The sequence below is a fragment of the Phocoena sinus genome, chromosome 20 (assembly GCF_008692025.1).
Source record: "Phocoena sinus isolate mPhoSin1 chromosome 20, mPhoSin1.pri, whole genome shotgun sequence".
Classification (NCBI taxonomy): domain Eukaryota; kingdom Metazoa; phylum Chordata; class Mammalia; order Artiodactyla; family Phocoenidae; genus Phocoena; species Phocoena sinus.
The window spans coordinates 45138950-45158537 of record NC_045782.1 but is presented as its reverse complement, the minus strand read 5'-3'; the positions used below and the strand labels follow the sequence as shown (position 1 = coordinate 45158537).

At 38.0% G+C, this 19588-nt stretch overlaps 1 protein-coding gene across 14 annotated transcripts in view; it reads left to right on the top strand.

The window, feature by feature from the left end:
* BPTF (bromodomain PHD finger transcription factor) overlaps positions 1–19588 on the top strand; it is a 135309-nt gene that overhangs the window by 61012 nt on the left and 54709 nt on the right. For 11 of the 14 annotated variants that reach the window (XM_032615620.1, XM_032615629.1, XM_032615626.1 and 8 more), the window contains 5 exons: positions 157–345; positions 4202–4389; positions 6364–6719; positions 7215–7346; positions 19311–19440. In XM_032615620.1, coding sequence (XP_032471511.1) covers positions 157–345; positions 4202–4389; positions 6364–6719; positions 7215–7346; positions 19311–19440 — 995 coding nt within the window. The remainder of the gene's footprint in view (positions 1–156; positions 346–4201; positions 4390–6363; positions 6720–7214; positions 7347–19310; positions 19441–19588) is intronic. The other 3 variants (XM_032615628.1, XM_032615624.1, XM_032615621.1) reach the window with 1 other exon arrangement.

The window sequence follows — 19588 nt, the reverse complement described above, 5'->3', positions numbered from 1 at the left end:
ATTCATAGGATGTTGTTTGCAATTTTTTTCATACATGAGCAGCTTTTTAAAATCTAGCTTTGTAATGCAACCCTAAAACAATTAAATGTCTTTTCTGACAATTAGTTGTTTTTGATGTGATTTCCAATTTAAAAATCAGATATTCTATTTTTCTAGAAGAACCTAACAAGACATGTGACAGCAGTAACACTAGTGCTACCACTACCTCCACCCAGCCTAATCTGGAAAACAGTAACAGCAGCAGTGAACTAAATTCTTCCCAGAGTGAATCTGCTAAGGCAGCTGATGATCCTGAAAATGGAGAAAGAGAATCTCATACACCTGTCTCTATTCAAGAAGAGATAGGTAAGAATACACTTCATACATTGAAAGGAGCTTTTTTATTTTTTTAATTTTTTAAATAAAAGTTTGATGGGGGTGGGAAGATTTGGATTTTGTTTTCCTTTTTTTTTTTTTTTTTTTTTTAAACACAAGTGACACTTGCACTCAGTGTTTTTGTTTTAAAAAAATAAAAAAGCACTTGGGAAAAAATACATCTTTTTCACACCCCCTCCCCAAAGGTAACCACCATTATTTGGTGTGTAACATTTTATATCTTTCTCCGTGCAGTTACATTAATGTATGTATGTTTACAAAAAGTTTTTTTTTTTTTTTTTTTTTTAATATAAACGGGATCATTCTGCATGTGTTGTTCTGCATCTTGCTTTTTTCACTCAGTAATACATGTAGGGGTTCTTTTCATGTAATGAATTGAATTTATTCTTTTTTTAACTGCTGCATGGTACTCCACAGTACAGATGAACCATAATTCATTTTACTATTTCTTTATTAATGGACATTTAGGCTAACAGTTTCTTCATTATTACAACTAGTGGTGCTTTTTAACATCCTCACCATGTATCTCCGTGTACTTGTATTTCTGGCAGTATAGATACAGTAAATGGAATTGCTGGATCATATGGTAGGTACATTTAAAAAATAGTGATGGCTACTGCTTAATTGTACGTTAAAAGGAATTTATACTAATCATTTACATGTATGTGTATTTCTTCATATTCTCGCTAAATTTGACATCATCTATCTTACATTTTTGCCAATGGTGAAAAGTATTTCATTTTAAAATTTGCATATCCCTGCTTACTAATGTGATTGACTTTCTTTTCATGTGTTTGCTGAACTTTCTGTGAATTGCTTATTCATATTTTTTGCTGATTTGTTCCTACTGAATTTTGATATTTTTCCCAAATGAGTTTTAGGAATGCTTTATGTATTGTGGGTATTAATTTTTGATTTTACCTATATATTTATATAGTCATTGCTTGTTTCTAACCCTTTCTGTTGTTTCATAAAGAAATTTTTACATTTTTTATGCCGTTAAATTTATCAGTCTTTTTCTTTAGGATTTCTCTGGATTTTGTGTCTTACTAAGGAAGACCATCCCTATCCCAAGAACATACATATATTTTACAGTAATTTCACATAATACTTCTATAACTTTGTTTTTAATCCTTCTGGTGTATAATTTTGTGTATGATATGAGATGGAGATCTGTCTTAATTAGAACCTCTTCAATTGCAAGTGACCAAACCAGCTTAAACTAGCTTAAGCGAAAAGGGAATTTAATTAGCTCATATAATTGGGAAGTCCAAGCCATCACCAGGCATAACTGGACCTCCAGGTATCAAAACTCTTTCCATTTTCCTCTTTCTGTCTCACCTTTTGGATCTGCATATGTTTGTGTGTTAACCTCATTCTCTCCTAATACAGACAGGCTTTCCCCAAGTGGCAGGGAAGATGGCATCAGCGGTTTGTATTCATATCTTTCCAAGGTCTGTGACCCAAAGGCAAGGCCCCTACTCCTGCTCCAAATCAAAAGTCCTTGAGGAAGGAATTTGAGTGGCCTATCTTGGACATATTGTTCCTACTCCTGTGGCCAGGGCAGGCAAGGTATTATGATTGATGGCTCCAGCAAAAGTATATAATTGGAGTGGGGTAGGAATGGTTTTCCAAAGAAGGAGAGATGCTGTGAAGATAGGAAACAGCAAATATCCACAGTTCCACCCTAGCTCAGTACAAACGTGTGTATTCAAATTAAAAAAAGCCTCTGCCTAACATAATGGAAAGATCTCACCCACAACTGAAAATTTTTTAAAAAACGTCTCTCCCAAAATGAACATCTGGTAATTTTAACTGTATCTAGGATTTCTGTGTATTGTGTGTATTATTTTGATTATGTGTGGTTGTGGCTTATCTTACAATCCATGAGCCAAATTATGAACTTAGCTACCTGTAACACTCATTAACCTGATGGTGGACGGTGTTCTCTGATAAACCTGGCTGCCCTTTTCTGGGAGGTTTTCTGGGAGAATGGATATGGATGAGAAGTGAGAAGCATACGGGAAGGTCCCCCTTCTGGAGGCCATTCTTCTTTAACAGGCTAGATCCAGCTGACTTCTGTCAGGGATGGCCTGCTGGAAATTGCTGTAGGTTTGAATAATTATACATCCCAGTGTGACAGGTTTGGGGTTTTTTCTGGCAGTAACACCCCCTTATAGATTGCCTGAATACCCAGCTAGTATCTAATGCCCAGAAACTTGGCTCAGAGTCTCTGAGGGTAAACCCCCTCTACTTGCCCAGTTTGTCTGCCCCAGCCCCCAGGTGAGCGAAGTCTGTCTAGGCTCCTGCCTCTTGACTCATTAAGCAGTGAGTTAGGGAGGCTAGGGCCAGGCAGCTCTGTACTCAGCCTCCAGGCTGCATCACAGTGATCCACTCCTTTAAACAGGAATGTGGCCTTTGGGCAGGGTGTGCTAGACAATGACCTCCACTCTTAGCCTTGTTCCCTCTCTCTGCTCCTTCAAGTAGTACCCCCAGGGATGAATTTTCTGCCTCCTTTCCCTTATTTGCACTAAACTTAGCAAGTGGCAAAGGATTGACTCTCACCTGTTGGATTGTTGGCTCTAAATTGAGGCGCTTAATTTAAAAAGTGCTGTGCCATTCCCTTTCTGCTTTTAGGAAGTCTGGCCTTGACTAAATGATGTCTAAAAAGTCTTTATTGTAGAACTTCAAAGACAGTCCCAAGAAGTAGCCACTGTAGGGAATTCTCTGGCAGTTCAGTGGTTGGGACTCCACACTCTCACTGCTGAGGGCCCGGGTTCAGTTGCTGGTTGGGAAGTTAAAATCCCTCAAGCCGTGTGATGTGGCCAAAAAAAAAAAGTTGCTGCTATAGTTCATCATGTTGGCACAGAACTCTAGCATGGGTAGAATCACGGTCTGAGAGCCGAGAGAAAATCGTGGATAGTCTAACTAACCAACTGCTTTGCTACCACACATTGAAGGTTACTAGCTTTCCAGCCTGAGATGGCAAGATACCCAGTACCCCTACCCCATCTTGATTTAGTCAGTGCCATATTTTCTGCTTGGTTTTTCATTTGCCAGTGCCACACTGTCTTAGTTTTTAAAAGCTTTAAATTAAGAAAGAAACATGAGATCTTGTTCAACTGTCTGGCCAGTGGAAATTGGATAGTGATGCAGTCATTTTAGAACGTATAGAAATTTTCAGCTGAAGTGAGATTTTTGGAAAAGCAGAAATTGCTCCTTGGCAGTTACATCTGTCACTTTAAAAAATTAAGATATTATGAAAATGTGAGAGGCCTTTATTGTATCTAAAAAAGCTAATGTAGTTGATTTTCACATGTACAGTTATCTACATACACAGATAATTGTCTAGATTCTTTAGGAAAGAATTCACTTGACATTTATGTTTATACGCTTTAAATTATTAGGTATTTAAACAGAATTTCAGTGGAAATCTTTCTAAAATTAATTATATCCTTTACTTTTAATATAGAAATCCATGTTGAATATATAAGGCAATATTTTATTAGTGTGCATTTTGAGTTATGTTTGTTACTTGTAAATCTGTAGCAGCCCTTCCTCTTTTCTAGTAGCTAAGCTTTAAAACAGATAACCTGGCATGTTTGAATTTTCTGTAAAATAATAAATGACTCACAGTAAAGTTCTGACATACTTTCTTTGGAGTAAAACTTTAAGAATTAATGCATTTGCTTTGGCTGTTCAAGGACTTTTTATTTTCTGGATCTTAGTTGTCTACCAGATAGAAGTTTTGGATAAGTAAGGTGTTATTACTATATGTAATTTACCTACTGTTAGCAATTACTTTTGGCTTTTTATTTGATAACAGGTGATTTCAAATCAGAGAAGTCTAATGGGGAAATAAGTGAGTCTCCTGGAGGTGGAAGAGGAGCGTCTGGTTCAACTCGGATTATCACCAGGTTACGGAATCCAGACAGCAAACTGAGTCAGCTGAAGAGCCAACAGGTGGCAGCCGCAGCCCACGAAGCAAATAAATTATTTAAGGAGGGGAAAGAGGTGTGTTTTTCCTGTTTAAAACAAAAATCTCTGGAATGTAAAATAATTTTTAAAATAGGGGCAGGAAGTTTGTAGAGGTACTTTTGAACTGTATTTTCCTCAATTCCGAGAGTGTAACGAGATTAAAAGTGTTAGGTTTGTATTATGATAAGTATAGCTGTACACCCAAATTTCAATCCATGCATAGAAACGCTGTAAGTGGGTAGTATTCTTTCTTACTATATGGTTAGTTTTATTGTATATAATTCTAAAGAGATAGAGGCTGCTTCTTCACATGTGGGAACAGGTAGGTTATTTGTGGGCTTTATTAAAGATTTAATACTCAATTCTGGCTGTAGTCATTTTAGATGAACCTGCAGCTAAAAGATAAGACTTACCCCTTGATAGCAGAGCACAGTGTATAGAACAGCACAGCATCTCAACTCTGACTGTGAACAAAAAGATTGAAGCTAGGACTCAGTATTTCTGTCTCCCAGCAAGCCATGATGATAGAATAAGGGCCACAGCTGTGTCTTTCAGATTTGAGAATTATTTGCAGGGTAGATATGCAAGATTATGCAGTGTTTTGTTTTGTTTTGTTTTTTAATGCAGTGGTTTTTTTTTTTTGCGGTACGCGGGCCTCTCACTGTTGTGGCCTCTCCCGTTGCAAAGCACAGGCTCCGGACACGCAGGCTCAGTGGCCATGGCTCACGGGCCCAGCCGCTCCGCGGCATGTGGGATCTTCCCGGACCGGGGCACGAACCCGTGTCCCCTGCATCGGCAGGCGGACTCTCAACCACTGCGCCACCAGGGGAGCCCCTAATGCAGTGTTTTTAACATCAAAGAAATGACTTTAAGGCAGTGGCTTTCAGGCTTTTTTTTTACTCTGACCCTCACTAAGACATTTTTCATAGTAACCCAGTACATTCAAAAGTTTCCTGAAGTAGGGCTTCCCTGGTGGCATAGTGGTTGAGAGTCTGCCTGCCGATGCAGGGGACGCGGGTTCGTGCCCCGGTCCGGGAAGATCCCACATGCCGCGGAGCAGCTGGGCCTATGAGCCATGGCAGCTGAGCCTGCACATCCGGAGCCTATGCTCCGCAACGGGAGAGGCCACAACAGTGAGAGGCCTGCGTACTGCAAAAAAAAAAAAAAAAAAAAAAAAAAAAGTTTCCTGAAGTAGTATTTTACCATGTGGGAAGCATTCTGGTATTTTCTTTTCTAGTCTATTGTGTTATATTTCATTTTTTTAAAAGCTGAATAAGCCCCACTATTGATTTCACAATCCACTAAAGGATTGGAATCAACTATTTGAAACACTATTTTAACGTATCCATGGGCTCTTATCTAAAGCTGGAATGATAAAAAGAGCAGAAGAAAAGGTATTTTTAGGAATATATGTTTGCGGGAATAGTACATGTAATGCCCTCATGCCCTCTTTTGTCTCTAAACCCTGTATATTGTAAGCTTGAGAAAATGATTGGTGAATGATTTATATATCACACATTTAGTTTCATGTGTATATTTGAGATACATGAAATTACTTAATAATGTCCAACATATAATAGGCACTTTAATAGAGCTTAGCTTTCTTTCTTTTTGCAGGCATATCTTGGTTGTTTAATTATAAACAATTAGCTTTAGCTTTTAACTCAACTTTTAAACTTTAGAAGTTTAGGGACTTCCCTGGCCGTCCAGTGGTTAAGACTTCGCCTTCCAATGCAGGGGTGCGGGTTCGATCCCTGATCGGAGAGCTAAGATCCCACATGCCTCTTGGCCAAAAAACCAAAGCAGAGAAAAACAGAAGCAGTATTGTAACAAATTCAATAAAAGACTTTAAAAAATGGTCCACATCAAAAAAATCTTTAAACTTCAAAAGTTCAGTCATAAGATGTATCTTAACTTACTTTGAATGATAAATTACAAATTATTGAAAGACAATTGATCAAATTTACATATTTGACATAAATAATGGAATCTTCTTATTTTCTTGGTCAGGTACTGGTAGTTAATTCTCAAGGAGAAATTTCACGGTTGAGCACCAAAAAGGAAGTGGTCATGAAGGGAAATATCAACAATTATTTTAAGTTGGGTCAAGAGGGAAAGTATCGCGTCTACCACAATCAGTACTCCACCAATTCATTTGCTCTGAATAAGCACCAGCACAGAGAAGACCACGATAAGAGAAGGCATCTTGCACATAAATTCTGTCTGACTCCAGCTGGAGAGTTCAAATGGAATGGTTCTGTCCATGGATCCAAAGTTCTTACCATATCTACTCTGAGACTGACTATCACCCAGTTGGAAAACAATATCCCTTCCTCCTTTCTTCATCCCAACTGGGCTTCACACAGGTAAAGGAAACTAAGGTTTATTTATTGCTGTAAATATAGTAAATATTTACAAAATGATTATTGCAGTTGCATACTTTAAACTGCCATTATTAATGAATTGAATGAAGTCATTTTAGTCAGCAGAACACTGAGGATGTTAGGAATATGAGTAACTTTACTTCTAAAGTTACCGATCCAACACTAACATTGGGAAGATTTCTGGAAAGCAGAGTCTTTATTCCCGGAACCAAGTGGAGTCCAGACAGAGTTCCAGAACATCATAGAAGGTTTAAAGATTTGGAGGACAAATTGACCTCTGAGATTCCTCCAGTGTTTAAAACCTATGATTCTGTGAGGTAGAAACTTCCAGTAGCAGTGTATTTTATACCTGCTTAGCCTAGAAGCGTATTCCCTGTAAGATGAAGTCTTCATAAATTACAGCTCTTGTGCTTTTAATTTAAGATCAACAAGATGAAATTTTGTTTTTTCCTTTTTTTTTTCCCTTCTGAAATTTAGGGCAAATTGGATCAAGGCCGTTCAGATGTGTAGCAAACCCAGAGAATTTGCGTTGGCTTTAGCTATTTTGGAGTGTGCAGTTAAACCAGTTGTGATGCTCCCAATCTGGCGGGAATCTTTAGGACATACCAGGTAAGTGAATTCTGAGCCTTGTGAATGGTGTGTTAGTCTCCCTTTTAGAATATTAGTCTATTAATAATGAAAGTTAATGTGTTGAAAAGGCCATAATAAAGACTTAACTCTTCTTGACCTCATTTTCCTCCTATAAGATGGAGGAAAACATGTAAGATGTAAACCTGAATAAACATTAGTTCTTATTTAGGATATAGGATTATAATGAAGATGAGAAGAGATCAGGTATATGAAAATTAAAAATATGTTCTAAAGTGAAAAATGTTTTTATTGAATAGAAGGAGTGCTTATATTTTTAAAATATTTATTCTGGAGTGTGCTAGACATCTTGATTTATTTAGAGTCGAGTATCTGGCCAAAGATCATGTAGCTCCTAAGTAGACCCAGAGTTGTGTGACTTTAGCAGACAGTTAACAAAAAAGATAAATTTTGTGACTTGAATCTACTTTTTAGCCCTAATGGATTTATTTTTTAACTTTAATTTTTAAAAAGTTCTTATTATAAACCTAATATAAGCTTATGGTAAAAAATGTAAATTATTATTCAATGTAAAAAGTAAGGCTCCTTCTACCTTCCCTGCCCCTCTACAGGGCCCACTCCAAAGGTATAACGCTGTATTTTTTTTAAATTTAAATATATTTTGTGTTGCTTTCTACACCTGTGTTTTATCTTTTTTTAAAAAATAAATTTATTTATTTATTTACTGGCTGCGTTGGGTCTTTGTTGCTGCATGCAGGCTTTCTTTAGTTGCAGCGAGTGGGGGCTACTCTTTGTTGCGGTGCGTGGGCTTTTCATTGTGGTGGCTTCTCTTGTTGCGGAGCCCGGGCTCTAGGTGTTCGGGCTCAGTAGTTGTGGCTCGCGGGCTCTAGAGCTCAGACTCAGTAGTTGTGGCACATGGGCTTAGTTGCTCTGTGGCACGTGGGATCTTCGTAGACCAGGACTGAAACCCGTGTCCCCTGCATTGGCAGATGGATTCTTAACCACTGCACCACCAGGGAAGCCCCTGTGTTTTATCTTATAATGGAAAATTTTAAGAAAAATAAATATGCCTACTAAATATTTTTCATCTGCTAAGGGTTGCTTTCAGTTTTCTGTAGTGTTTCCCCCCGCATAAATCTTATGGATACTCTTTCCTCTCTCCCTCCTATTTTGATTGTAATTGCTGCTACTGGTAGAAGCTTCCACAAATGGAATGGACTTAATTCTTCCTAGGAATTAAAAAAAAAAAACACAACAGGGTTAAGTTAAGGTGCTACGAACGGTGCAGCCCAGGAGAGGAGAGCTAAATGGGTGGTATGCCTGTATTTTTCTCACTGCTGCCTTTTCTCAAGGCAGAGAGAGCAAGGGGAAAGTCAGAGGCAATTGTGAGGCCTATATTTCTGTTTTTCCTTCTTGCATTTACTTCCAGGCTTTCCCCAAACTCTTCTGTCCCAACAGTCTCCTATTCAGTGCTCATCCTGAAACTTGTGTTGGTGGTCCCTGGTGGCAGAGACCAATATTTTGAGAACTAAAGCTAAGCTAAATGTTGCTAAAGAAAACTTCAGTACTCAAATGTAACTTAAAATGACTAAGTCAGGGCTTCCCTGGTGGCTCAGTTGTTGAGAGTCCGCCTGCCGATGCAGGGGACACGGGTTCGTGCCCCGGTCCGGGAAGATCCCACATGCCGTGGAGCGGCTGGGCCCGTGAGCCATGGCCGCTGAGCCTGCGCGTCCGGAGCCTGTGCTCCGCAACGGGAGAGACCACAACAGTGAGAGGCCTGCGTACCGAAAACAAAAAAAAAGACTAAGTCAAAGCTTATATAAATTCGTTTCTAAATATTAAACATTCTAATGAAAATGCAGTTCATTTTTTTTTTTTAGTTAGGGTTTTTTCCCCTCCTGGCATGTCATTATGACTAGTCTTTTATCCTGTTTTATTTTATTTTTTTAATTTTTTTTGGTGCACTGTGTGGCATGTGGGATCTTCTTTCCCTGACCAGGGATTGAACCCGGGCCCTCGGCAGTGAGATCGTGGAGTCCTAAACTTTGGACAGCCAGGGAATTCCCATGACTAGTCTTTTAAATCTGTAACTAGAGTTATAAAATTGTATCATGAATTGTATTAGTATGACACATCTGGTAATATATACGAAAGAACTTTTTTTTTTTTTGATGAGGTGATATAGCATACTCTGAATTTTTAAAAAATTAGAGACCATGATTCATGAAAATTAGAAATTAATAATAGGACTTACACTTTGGCAGTAGTATGGTCACAAATGTTTAGGTGACAGACTTCTAGGACTTGATCCTAAGGCAGTATCTAGAAATTCAACCAAATATTTTATTATAAAATGTTTGTTTATTATGATATTCAATAGTAAAGGTTTGGAGGCAGGATCTTTTTTGAAAAAGTTTATGAAGTCTTGGTTGAAAAACATTAAAGAACACCTAAATAAATGAAAATATATTTCCTGTTCACATATAGGAAGACTCAGTGTCTTGACAATGTCAATTTTTCTCACCTTAATATACAGATTAAGTTCAAACACATTAATAATTATAGTTGGGCTTTCTGTAGAATTTCACAAGATGGTTAAAAAGTTTTTATGGAAAGGGGCAACAATAGAAAAGGTAAATTTGAGGGACGAGGTGGAAGGACTTGCCCTCCCATGTAACAAAACTTACTTGGTAGCTATAATACTGTGGTATAAACAAATAGACCAGTGGTACAGAATAAACAGTCCAGAAAGAGACCAACCCATATATGGAAATACAGTATGTGATGGAAGTAGCATTGGAAAGGATGAACTGTCTAATAGAAGATGAGGAGGAAATTAGTTGTCTGTACAGTGGTAAATTGAACTTCATTCTTTATATTATACACAGTAGTCAGTTCCAGGTAGAATAAATTCTAAATGTGAAAAGCAGACGTTAAAACTCTAAGAAGAGAATGTAAGAGATTATCTTTGTGACTCTGGAGCAAAAAAAGTTCTCTTCTTCCTCCCTCCCTCTCTCCTTCTCCATTTCCTTCCCTGTTTCCTCCCTTCTTTGCCTCTCTTTGCTTTCACTCGTTCCTTCTTCCTGCCTTTCTTCCTGCCATACTTCCTTCCTTTTCTCTTCTGATTGTTTTATTTCCTTCTTGATTCATTCAGTATCTCCCCTAACATAGCTAAGGCAGGCTTTATTTATTTCATTTGTAAGAGTGCTGTCTGTCAGATCTGAATGAGTGTGCATGTGTATGCCTGTGTGTGTGCACGTACTAAAAGTGACTTTCCTTCTTCACATTTATTATGTGATATGTACATAAGATTGTGTGAAATACATAAGCTATAATGGGTAATAATAAAATGAACACCTGTGAATTCACCACCCAATTTAAAAATAAGAACATTATTATTGCATTTACTTTGCATTCATATTACCTTGCCTTTCCTGAGAGATAACCATCATTTTTACATTTGTGTTTTATTACACCCTTCCTTTTACTGTGTAGTTTTATCACATATGTATATAGCAGTAAACAATGGTTTTCTGTGGTTTGAGTTTTATAGTAATGTGTCATCCTAAAAGACTGAGTCCTAGACTGGTTGAAGGTGTTTTTATTGTTTTATTATACTATAATCAAAAAAGCGTTAGTATACACAGTATATTCAAGAACTTCTACAGTTCAGTAAGAAAAAAAATCAAACTATTTAGTAGAAAAAAAGGCCAGAGGTACAAACATAACTTAGGGAAAAGGAGACACAAATAGCCAAGAAACGTGAAAAGATGCTTAACCTCCCTAGTAAGTTGGGGAAAAAGCACATTAAAACTAGGGATTGGGCCAACATCGTTTTCAATGATGAAAAACTGAAACCATTTCTGCTAAGATCAGGAACAAGATAAGGTTGCCCACTCTCACCACTATTATTCAACATAGTTTTGGAAGCTTTAGCCACAGCAATCAGAGAAGAAAAAGAATTAAAAGTAATCCAAATTGGAAAAGAAGAAGTAAAACTGTCACTGTTTGCAGATGACATGATACTATACATAGAGAATCCTGAAGATATTACCAGAAAACTACTAGAGCTAATCAATGAATTGGGTAAAGTAGCAGGATACAAAATTAATGCACAGAAATCTCTTGCGTTCCTATACACTAATGATGAAAAATCTGAAAGAGAAATTAAGGAAACACTCCCATTTACCATTGCAACAAGAAGAATAAAACACCTAGGAATAAACCTACCTAAGGAGACAAAAGACCTGTATGCAAAAAACTATAAGACACTGATGAAAGAAATTAAAGATGATACAAACAGATGGAGAGATATACCATGTTCTTGGATTGGAAGAATCAACAGTGTGAAAATGACTATACTACCCAAAGCAATCTACAGATTCAGTGCAATCTCTATCAAACTGCCAATGGCATTTTTCACAGAACTAGAACAAAAAAAATTTCACAGTTTGTATGGAAACACAAAAGACCCCGAATAGTGAAAGCAGTCTTGAGAAAGAAAAACGGAGCTGGAGGAGTCAGGCTCCCTGTCTTCAGACTATACTACAAAGCTACAGTAATCAAGACGGTATGGTACTGGCACAAAAACAGAAATATAGATCAATGGAACAGGATAGAAAGCCCAGAGATAAACCCACGCACATATGGTCACCTTACCTTTGATAAAGGAGACAATAATGTACAGTGGAGAAAAGAAAACCTCTTCAATAAGTGGTGCTGGGAAAGCTGGACAGCTACATGTAAAAGAATGAAATTAGAACACTCCCTAACACCATACACAAAAATAAAATGGATTAAAGGCCTAAATGTAAGGCCAGACACTATCAAACTCTTAGAGGAAAACATGGGCAAAACACTCTACGACATAAATCACAGCAAGATCCTTTTTGACCCACCTCCTAGAGAAATGGAAGTAAAAACAAAAGTAAGCAAATGGGACCTAATGAAACTTAAAAGCTTTGGCACAGCAAAGGAAACCATAAACAAGATGAAAAGACAACCCTCAGAATGGGAGAAAATAGTTGCAAATGAAGCAACTGACAAAGGATTAATCTCCAAAATATACAAGCAGCTCATGCAGCTCAATATCAAAAAATTAAACAACCCAATCCAAAAATGGGCAGAAGACCGAAATAGACATTTCTCCAAAGAAGATATACAGATGGCCAACAAACACATGAAAGGATGCTCAACATCACTAATCATTAGAGAAATGCAAACCAAAATGACAATGAGGTATCACCTCACACCATTCAGAATGGCCATCATCAAAAAATCTAGAAACAATAAATGCTGGAGAGGGTGTGGAGAAAAGGGAACACTCTTGCACTGCTGGTGGGAATGTGAATTGGTACAGCCACTATGGAGAACAGTATGGAGGTTCCTTAAAAAACTACAAATAGAACTACCATGTGACCCAGCAATCCCACTACTGGGCATATACCCTGAGAAAACCATAATTCAAAAAGAGTCATGTACCAAAATGTTCATTGCAGCTCTATTTACAATAGCCTGGAGCTGGAAACAACCTAAGTGTCCATCATTGGATGAATGGATAAAGAAGATGTGGCACATATCTACAATGGAATATTACTTAGCCATAAAAAGAAACGAAATTGAGCTATTTGTAATGAGGTGGATAGACCTAGAGTCTGTCATACAGAGTGAAGTAAGTCAGAAAGAGAAAGACAAATACCGTATGCTAACACATATATATGGAATTTAAGAAAAAAAAATGTCATGAAGAACCTAGGGGTAAGACAGGAATAAAGACACAGACCTACTAGAGAATGGACTTGAGGATATGGGGAGGTGGAAGGGTAAGCTGTGACAAAGCGAGAGAGAGGCATGGACATATATACACTACCAAACGTAAAATAGATAGCTAGTGGGAAGCCGCCACATAGCACAGGGAGATCAGCTCAGTGCTTTGTGCCCGCCTGGAGGGGTGGGATAGGGAGGTTGGGAGAGAGGGAGACGCAAGAGGGAAGAGATGTGGGAATATATGTATATGTATAACTGATTCACTTTGTTATAAAACAGAAACTAACACACCATTGGAAAGCAATTATACTCCAATAAAGATGTAAAAAGAAAAATCTACAACCAGTAAATGCTGGAGAGCGTGTGGAGAAAAGGGAACCCTTTTGCACTGTTGGTGGGAATGTAAATTGATACAGCCACTGTGGAGAACAGTATGGAGGTTCCTTAAAAAACTAAAAGTAGGGGCTTCCCTGGAGGCACAGTGGTTGAGAGTCCGCCTGCCGATGCATGGGACATGGGTTCTTGCCCCGGTCTGGGTAGATCCCACATGCCGCGGAGTGGCTAGGCCTGTGAGCCATGGCCGCTGAACCTGTGCGCCCAGAGCCTGTGCTCCGCAACGGGAGAGGCCACAGCAGTGAGAGGCCCGTGTACGGCAAAAAAAAAACAAACAAATGTACAGCAGAGTGAAACAATTCTTCGCCTGAAAATATATGTAGTGTGATTGTATTTATGTAAAGGTTAAAAGAATGTATGCTAATATAATGCTGTATTGTTTAGGGATGTAGACATTTGTGGTAAAAGTTTAAAGAAGTGTAAGGCCTATATGCTTGACACTTAAGAAGTATGCTTCTAAATAAATAACAAATGGTCAAAAAATCATAATGGAAACTAGAAAACATCATGAATTGAATGAGAATGCAACATAAATTGAAATTTATGGGAAACAGCTAAAGAGTACCTAGGGGAAATGGGTAGCCTTCAGTGCTTACACTGAACAAGAAAAACTGCAAATTAACTAGCTAGGCATGCGTCTCAATGAGTCAAACCAAAGATGGGAAATATGTCAATATTTGATGAAATAGAAAACAGATGTGTACCTTAGATACTATTATATTTACAAACCTCTGATGAGATTATCAGGAACGGGGCGGCGGGGGGCGGATAAAGAACAAATAACCAATATCAAGAATGAAAAAGGGGTCGTAACAAACAATATTTCTGAATCTCTCTCACTGATACTTTGGATTTCCAACCTTCACAGAGTCCACTAACATAGCATTCACGCTTCCTACATCCATAGAGAAAGTGCCCCACTGGACTCCTCCTTTTGGGTGGGGGAAGGGTTAGGGAGGAAGAGTCCCACTGATCTGAATCATTGGGTAGTAGGGCAGAGGCCACACTCTTGGGCAAGAAAAGGATTTCTGGTTCAGTTTGAAGGATATCACTGTACCTATCAGTAAGGAGATGGGCAGGACCAGATGATTTCATAAGGAAGTTCTTCAAATTTTAGGAAACGGGTAATTCTGTTTAAACTGTTCCATAAAATAGAAAAAGAAGGAAATCCGGTTCAGTATTATTTCTGTTAGTACAAAACTGTTCTAAAACTTGTTAAATAGATAAATAGAAAATCATGGCCCTGTCTCATTTATTAATATTTACCATTGATTAATAATTAATAGCAAATAGAAGTGTATGCACGAAATCTTAGAGCATTAGCAAATATAGTCAAGAGTAAATTAAAAGAATAATAAATCATGACTAATTTGACTTCCTCTAGGTATGGAAGATTTGTCTGTTCTTAGGAGATTATTAATACCTTGCTATTTTAAGAAGTCAAAGAAAGAAAACTTTGATTTTCTCATTAGATGTCAAGAAGGTATTTGTTTATTAAGAAGATATAAGTTCATTATTAATTCTTGGTTTATAAAAAAACTTGGGTAAGTAGAAATAGATGAATGCCCCCTCCCCTTTTTCGTAAAAATGTATTTCAGACCAAACCGTCATGTTTTTTGATGAAACCCTTGAAGTATTCCCATTAACATTTAGGTGGAACAAAACAGAGATCCCCACTGTTGCTGTTACCTTTTAACTTTTCTTTAAAATATTAATGCAATTTACTGAGAGAAATAAAACATAAATAGGTAAATGTAGGGACAGTTGTATATAGTTGATCTCATTATATACTTAATTGACTGAAAAACTATAAAACAATATGAAAATTAATTAAGGTGACCCCCATACTGAACAGTCGGTTTTATATATGCAGATAGTAACCATGAAGAAAAGCGGGAGTTCTGAGTTAAAATAACAAATTGAATGAGCACATCTAATTTTGCTCCCCACTGAACTCCACCAAAACTATGGCAAAGGGATTTTTTCAAAGCATAAACCCACAAGGGACAAGGGGAACAACGGAGAAGACAGCACCAGTAAAACTGCAAGCAGTATTGCCAGAGGATGAGTGGTACCCTACCCAGGAAAGCCAAATCCCAAGTCAGTGGGGGAGAACTGAGAATTTTCACCAGTCACGCCATAGAATCCTCAAAAGGCACAAAAGCAGGAAGAGCAGAGCAATGCATGATTCTGTCTCTGCAGTGCACCTGTTTACACATGGTCCTGCCAGGTACCCTGAGTGTGGTGAGCGCACTGTCTTCTAGGCGTTGCTTATGACTGTTCCCTCTGATTGCACCACAAGAGGCTCTTACCTTGTGAAAGGTGACCTGGAGACAAATTCATTTTTTCCTGGGAACTTTCTTTTAATAGTGGCAATGTTGTTCTTGCTCATGCAGCTAGTTTTCTTCTTGCTGAGTTTTCAAAAGCCAAACTTTATATTGTTTGGGATACACACATAGGTGGTGGTAAAACTATAAAGAAAAGCAAGGGAATGATAACACAAAAGTCAGGATAGTGGCTGCCTGGGGGTGGGACACACTAGTTTTGGATGTAGTGGTTATTGATAAGGTTCTGTTTCTTAACTTGGTTACAGTTTACATATTTCTAAAAATTACAATGAAGAAAACATCCAGCAACGACAAACCACCTCAAACCAGGAATATATTTAATAAATATTTAGGAGCATGTAAAGAAATCGTTAAAACTTTACTAAGGATATAAAGGATACTTTGGGACTTCCTTGGCAGTCCAGTAGTTAGGACTTTGCACTTCCACTGCGGGTTCAATCCCTGGTTGAGGAACTAGGATCCACTTGCCGTGCAGTGGCCAAAAAAAAAAAAAAAAAAAGATACAAAGGATACTTTGAGTAAATGAAAAGATACATCATATGCTTACATATGTATGTTGCATTTTTCTAAAGATGCCATGCAGTATATTAATTATATTGACTTAATCTATCAAATTTAATATTCATTTGCATTGTGAATAGGAGTTTTCTTCCTGGAGGGAGAGGGAGGCATGACCAAAATGATACAAATATTTCCTCTAGAAAATGTGTAAGAAAAGGGAAGTAGGTATTACAAAAAAAGGGAATAGATATTTAGAATGTATCTTGAAGCTATGATAATCAGAATAATTGGTACTACAGAAGAAGTAGAGCAGTGGAATCAAACAGAGAATCCAGAAATAGACCTAAACACATGTGGGAATCCACTGTGATAGCTTTGCCTGTCAGAGAAGGAGAAGAGGGCGTGTTTGGGGAAAATATCACCCAGATTCCTGCCTCAGCAAAAACATTCAGACAAATGAGGATTGAAAAATACCCAATATATTGTTAAAAACTATAACAAAAAACTTAAGAGCGCGTGGATTAATTTATGTTTCTGTTGTGGTACTTTCTTTTCAAACAGATATAAAACCCAGATGCCATAGATGAAAAAAGTGGATATATGTATTTAAAATTCTGAGTGGAAAAATATTATAATCAAATCCAAAAGACAGATGACACACTGAGGAAAAATATGTGCACCACAAATGGAAACTTTCCTTTTGTAAATGAAAAAGACCTTTTATAAATGAAAAGCCCATTACAGATAAGACACAGGATTTGAACAGGCATTTGGCAGAAAAATAAATATAAAAGGCCAGTAGACATAAAAAAGTGGTTACTTCTCTCATAATTAAAGAACTGTAAATAAAAACAATGGGATAGAATTTCTTCTCTCTCAATTGTGCTAGTAATTCAGAAGTTTGGTACCAACTTGAGTGAAGGTGCGGGAAAGCAGGATTGCTTTATAATTGATGGCAGTGTGAAGCGTACAAATCTGAAGAGCAATTGGGCACCATCTGTCAGCACTTTAAATATAATACTCTTTGGACTCAGCCATTCTACCAGTGGGAAACATAAAGGGATATTCCTCAAGTTTGCTAAGAAACACGTAAAACATGGTTTCCTGTAGCTTTGTTTATAATAGGAAGAGAAACACAACAAAACCCTGTGGAGGTGGGGAACGGAGTTGAGGCTCAGTCCACACTCCTGGCCCGGCTCTCTGAACCGAGGATGTGTGGAGGGAGCCCCTGCCCCCAGTGCACCCGCCAGTACGGAGTGGTGTCTGGAGGCTCGTAGTACCAGCGTCAGGCTGCCAGCAGTAGCCAAGATTTCTGCCCAACTAAATGGAATTGAACCCCTGCAGAGCTCACCTTTCCTGCTGCCTTTTCCCATAAGGATTGTGTTGGAGATAGTGAGAACTGTAGAATCTATTCTGGGAGAGCGGACATCACAGTTTAGCTACAATACTACCTCACTGGCCTGGCGTCAGCAAGATGAAGCCTTTGTCTTTGATGATGAAGATGGACCTGTTCCCCATGTGAACACCAAGAGCACAAGCTGAGTGCCCAGCTTAGCCGTGCGTTCCCAGAGTGTCACTGTACTGGTGTTCTCCCCAGACAGTACTCCATTCCTGGCCACCATCTGGGAAGATGGCTCAGCTGCTGTGCCAGACCTGGCCTTTTATAGGTGTTTAAAGCTGAACCCACAAAAACCCTGTTGAGAAATACTACTTGATCGTAGCTCAGTCACTACTTCTTTACTCTGGAGAGCTGAGGCTGGCAGGTTATCCACTATGTTGTGCCTCCAGAGTTTTGCCCACTCCCTGGTTGCAAATTATGGTATCTGAGACTAAATTAGTCCCTAGTGAGAATCCATTCCCTTTCCTCTCCCATCAGTAGTGAGAGATGAATCTTTGCTATACTAGTTGTGTGCAGTTAACAGGCATGAGCTCTTGGCCTGGGGGACACTAGATTCTAGGGTGCTGTAATCACAAGGACACAAAACTTTATTCAAAGTGGAGATAGATAAATAGGAAGTTTTTGGTGGAGGGACAGAGGTGAAAAGAATTAAATCCCCTCTCACATCTTTCTTCTGCTCCCCCAAGTTAACAAAAGATCTCTTTATTCTTTTCACATAGCTGTGCATTTGAAATTGGCTACATCTGGGTAGGGTATGATAAAAGCAATTCTTCTACCACTAGGGCTCTTAGAGACCGGAGCTCCTTTCTTTGTAGATTTTGGTTAATGTTCTTCATTATGGGAAATATTCCCATTCATGAAAATCTGATCACCTTAAAGTAGAACCTCACCACAGACCTGCCCATCTCCTTACTGGTAGGTGCAGTGATATCTATTTTCTTACCTGGAAAAAGAGTGTGGTCTGTGCCCTAGGCCTAATGATTAATGCCCAGTCCATGTGGTCCTTCCTGCCCAACCCTTCCTGTCATCCAGAAGCAGGAGCCCTGTGGGTCCCTTTCTCTGTGGTTGTAGGAAACATGAGTTCTATGTTAGTGGATCCTCTGAAGACTTAAAAATCCCAAGTACTAGTAGAAATAGGAATATTGGTTGATAAAATTCGGGGATTTGTTGGTCTTTTGTGGGGAAGGAAAGAAGATATGTATCTTCTGGTATGGAAAGATCTAGTGCAGTTTTTCATTGATTAAAGACGGTGTAATTGTATTTATAATTACACAAAAAGGATATTATATTACAGTGTTGATGTATGCATAAATAGTCGTAAGTGAGTATATTTCTTATGGAGAGGCATATGAGAAGGATAGCATGTTCTGTTTTTTTCCTTTTTGTACTATTTGATTTTTTTCCTATTAGAGAATTGTACATCTACTTATTTTTATGAGTCTGGGTTTTTTGGGCTGTGGGAGTATAGCTAATCATTCTTTGTTTTTGTCTTCCTAATTTTCAGTACTATATTTTTATCTTTTTTGTTTATATTTTATAGTTGAGTGTAATTCTGTCTTTCTATCCATATATTCTTAGGTTACATAGAATGACATCAATTGAAAGAGAAGAAAAGGAGAAAGTCAAAAAAAAAGAGAAAAAACAAGAAGAGGAAGAAACAATGCAACAAGCTACATGGGTAAAATATACGTTTCCAGTTAAACATCAGGTAATTTTGGTATGATCTTTTAAATTGTGTTAGCCATTTCTGAGACTTTGATTCTGCAGTTTTGAATACTTAGTAATTTTTTATTACTTTTGACACACTTTTAATTAACGTAGTTGGAATGAAGTAATTCTTTCTGGCAATTTTATAA